Below are 2,500 nucleotides of genomic sequence, written 5' to 3' on the forward strand. Positions count from 1 at the left end.
CTCTCACCCACCCACTCACCCACTCACTCACCCACTCACTCACCCACTCACCCACTCACTCACCCACCCACCCACTCACCCACTTACTCACCCACTCACCCACCCACTCACCCACTCACTCACCCACTCACCCACTCACTCACTCACTCACTCACTCACCCACTCACCCACTCACTCACCCACCCACTCACTCACCCACTCACCCACCCACTCACCCACCCACTCACTCACTCACTCACCCTCTCACCCACTCACCCACTCACTCACTCACTCACCCACTCACTCAAAAACTGTTGTTGTTCTGGTAGTTGTTGTGGTAGTTGTTGTGGTGGTGATGGTAGCTATGGTGGTGGTAGTTGTGGTGGTGGTAGTTGTGGTAGTTGTTGTTGTGGTGGTAGTTGTTGTGGTGGTGGTAGTTGTGGTGGTGGTGGTTGTGGTAGTTGTTGTTGTGGTGGTAGTTGTTGTGGTGGTGGTGGTTGTGGTAGTTGTTGTTGTGGTGGTAGTTGTTGTGGTGGTGGTGGTAGTGGTAGTTGTTGTGGTGGTGGTGGTAGTTGTTGTGGTGGTGGTGGTGGTGATAGTTGTGATGGTTGTGGTAGTTGTGGTTGTGGTAGTTGTGGTGGTTGTTGTTGTGGTGGTTGTTGTTGTGGTGGTGGTGGTGGTTGTGGTAGTTGTTGTGGTGGTTGTGGTGGTGATAGTTGTGGTAGTTGTGGTGGTGGTGATAGTTGTGATGGTTGTGGTAGTTGTTGTGGTGGTAGTTGTTGTGATGGTAGTTGTTGTGGTGGTGGTTGTTTTGATGGTAGTTGTTGTGGTGGTTGTTGTGATGGTAGTTGTTGTGGTGGTGGTTGTGGTGGTTGTGGTGGTGATAGTTGTGATAGTTGTTGTTGTGGTGGTTGTAGTTGTGATGGTTGTGGTAGTGGTGGTAGTTGTTGTTGTGGTAGTTGTGATAGTTGTTGTTGTGGTGGTGGTGATAGTTGTGATGGTTGTGGTAGTTGTGATAGTTGTTGTTGTGGTGGTTGTGGTTGTTGTGGTGGTGGTTGTGGTAGTTGTTGTGGTGGTTGTGGTGATAGTTGTGATGGTTGTGGTAGTTGTTGTGGTGGTGATAGTTGTGATGGTTGTGGTAGTTGTGGTGGTTGTTGTTGTGGTGGTAGTGGTAGTTGTGGTGGTGGTTGTGGTGGTGGTTGTGGTGGTTGTTGTTGTGGTGGTGGTAGTGGTGGTTGTTGTTGTGTTGGTTGTGATAGTTGTGATAGTTGTTGTTGTGGTGATAGTTGTGATGGTTGTGGTAGTTGTTGTGGTGGTGATTGTGGTGATAATTGTGATGGTTGTGATAGTTGTTGTGGTGGTGATAGTTGTGATGGTTGTGGTAGTTGTTGTGGTGGTTGTAGTTGTGATGGTTGTGGTAGTTGTTTATGGTGGTGTTTGTGGTGATAGTTGTGATGGTTGTGATAGTTGTTGTGGTGGTGGTTGTGGTGGTTGTGGTAGTTGTTGTGGTTGTTGTGGTGGTTGTAGTTGTGATAGTTGTGGTAATTGTTGTTGTGGTGGTGGTGGTAGTTGTGGTGGTTGTTGTGGTTGTTGTTGTGTTGGTTGTGGTGGTAGTTGTGATAGTTGTGATAGTTGTGATGGTTGTGGTAGTAGTTGTTGTGGTGGTTGTAGTTGTGATGGTTGTTGTTGTGGTTGTTGTTGTGTTGGTTGTGCTGCTACAGGCGACTCTACGTGTGGACAAAAGGCCGTGTACCACAGCCTCGGACTCACCGGGATTCCCATCCACAACATCAACAACAATTGTGCCAGCGGGTCAAGTGCACTGTACCTGGCACAACAACTCATCGCTGGAGGTAGCAGCAACTATCACCACTACTACTACTACACTACTATCACTATCACTACTATCACTACTACTACTACTACACTACCACAACAACTATCACCACTACTACTACACTACCACTATCACTACTATCACTACCACTACTATCACTACTACCACTATCACTACTATCACTACTACTATCACTACTACTATCACTACACTACCACGACTATCACTACTACTACTACCACACTACTACTACTACACTACTATCACTATCACTACTATCACTACTACTACTACTACACTACCACAACAACTATCACCACTACTACTACACTACCACTATCACTACTATCACTACCACTACTATCACTATTACTACTACTATCACCACTACTACTACTACACTACTACTATCACTACTATCACTACCACTACTATCACTACTACTACTATCACTACTACTACTACTATCACCACTACTACTACTACTACACTACCACAACAACTACCACTACTACTACTACAACAACTATCACTATCACTACACTACCACGACTATCACTACTACTACTACCACAACAACTACCACCACTACTACTACTACTATCACTACTACTATCACTACTACCACACTACTACTACTACTACACTACTATCACTACTATCACTACCACAACAACTACCACC

The 2,500-nt window shown here is 45.9% G+C and overlaps 1 protein-coding gene across 1 annotated transcript in view; it reads left to right on the forward strand.

The window, feature by feature from the left end:
- LOC116936913 (sterol carrier protein 2-like) overlaps window positions 1–2,500 on the forward strand; it is a 79,786-nt gene that overhangs the window by 5,915 nt on the left and 71,371 nt on the right. The window contains 1 exon segment of the mRNA XM_076059248.1: window positions 1,701–1,832. Coding sequence (XP_075915363.1) covers window positions 1,701–1,832 — 132 coding nt within the window.

The sequence above is a fragment of the Petromyzon marinus genome, assembly GCF_048934315.1.
Source record: "Petromyzon marinus isolate PM22_M1 ecotype Great Lakes invasive population chromosome 85 unlocalized genomic scaffold, UKy_Petmar_22M1.pri1.0 chr85_unloc.1, whole genome shotgun sequence".
Lineage (NCBI taxonomy): Eukaryota > Metazoa > Chordata > Hyperoartia > Petromyzontiformes > Petromyzontidae > Petromyzon > Petromyzon marinus.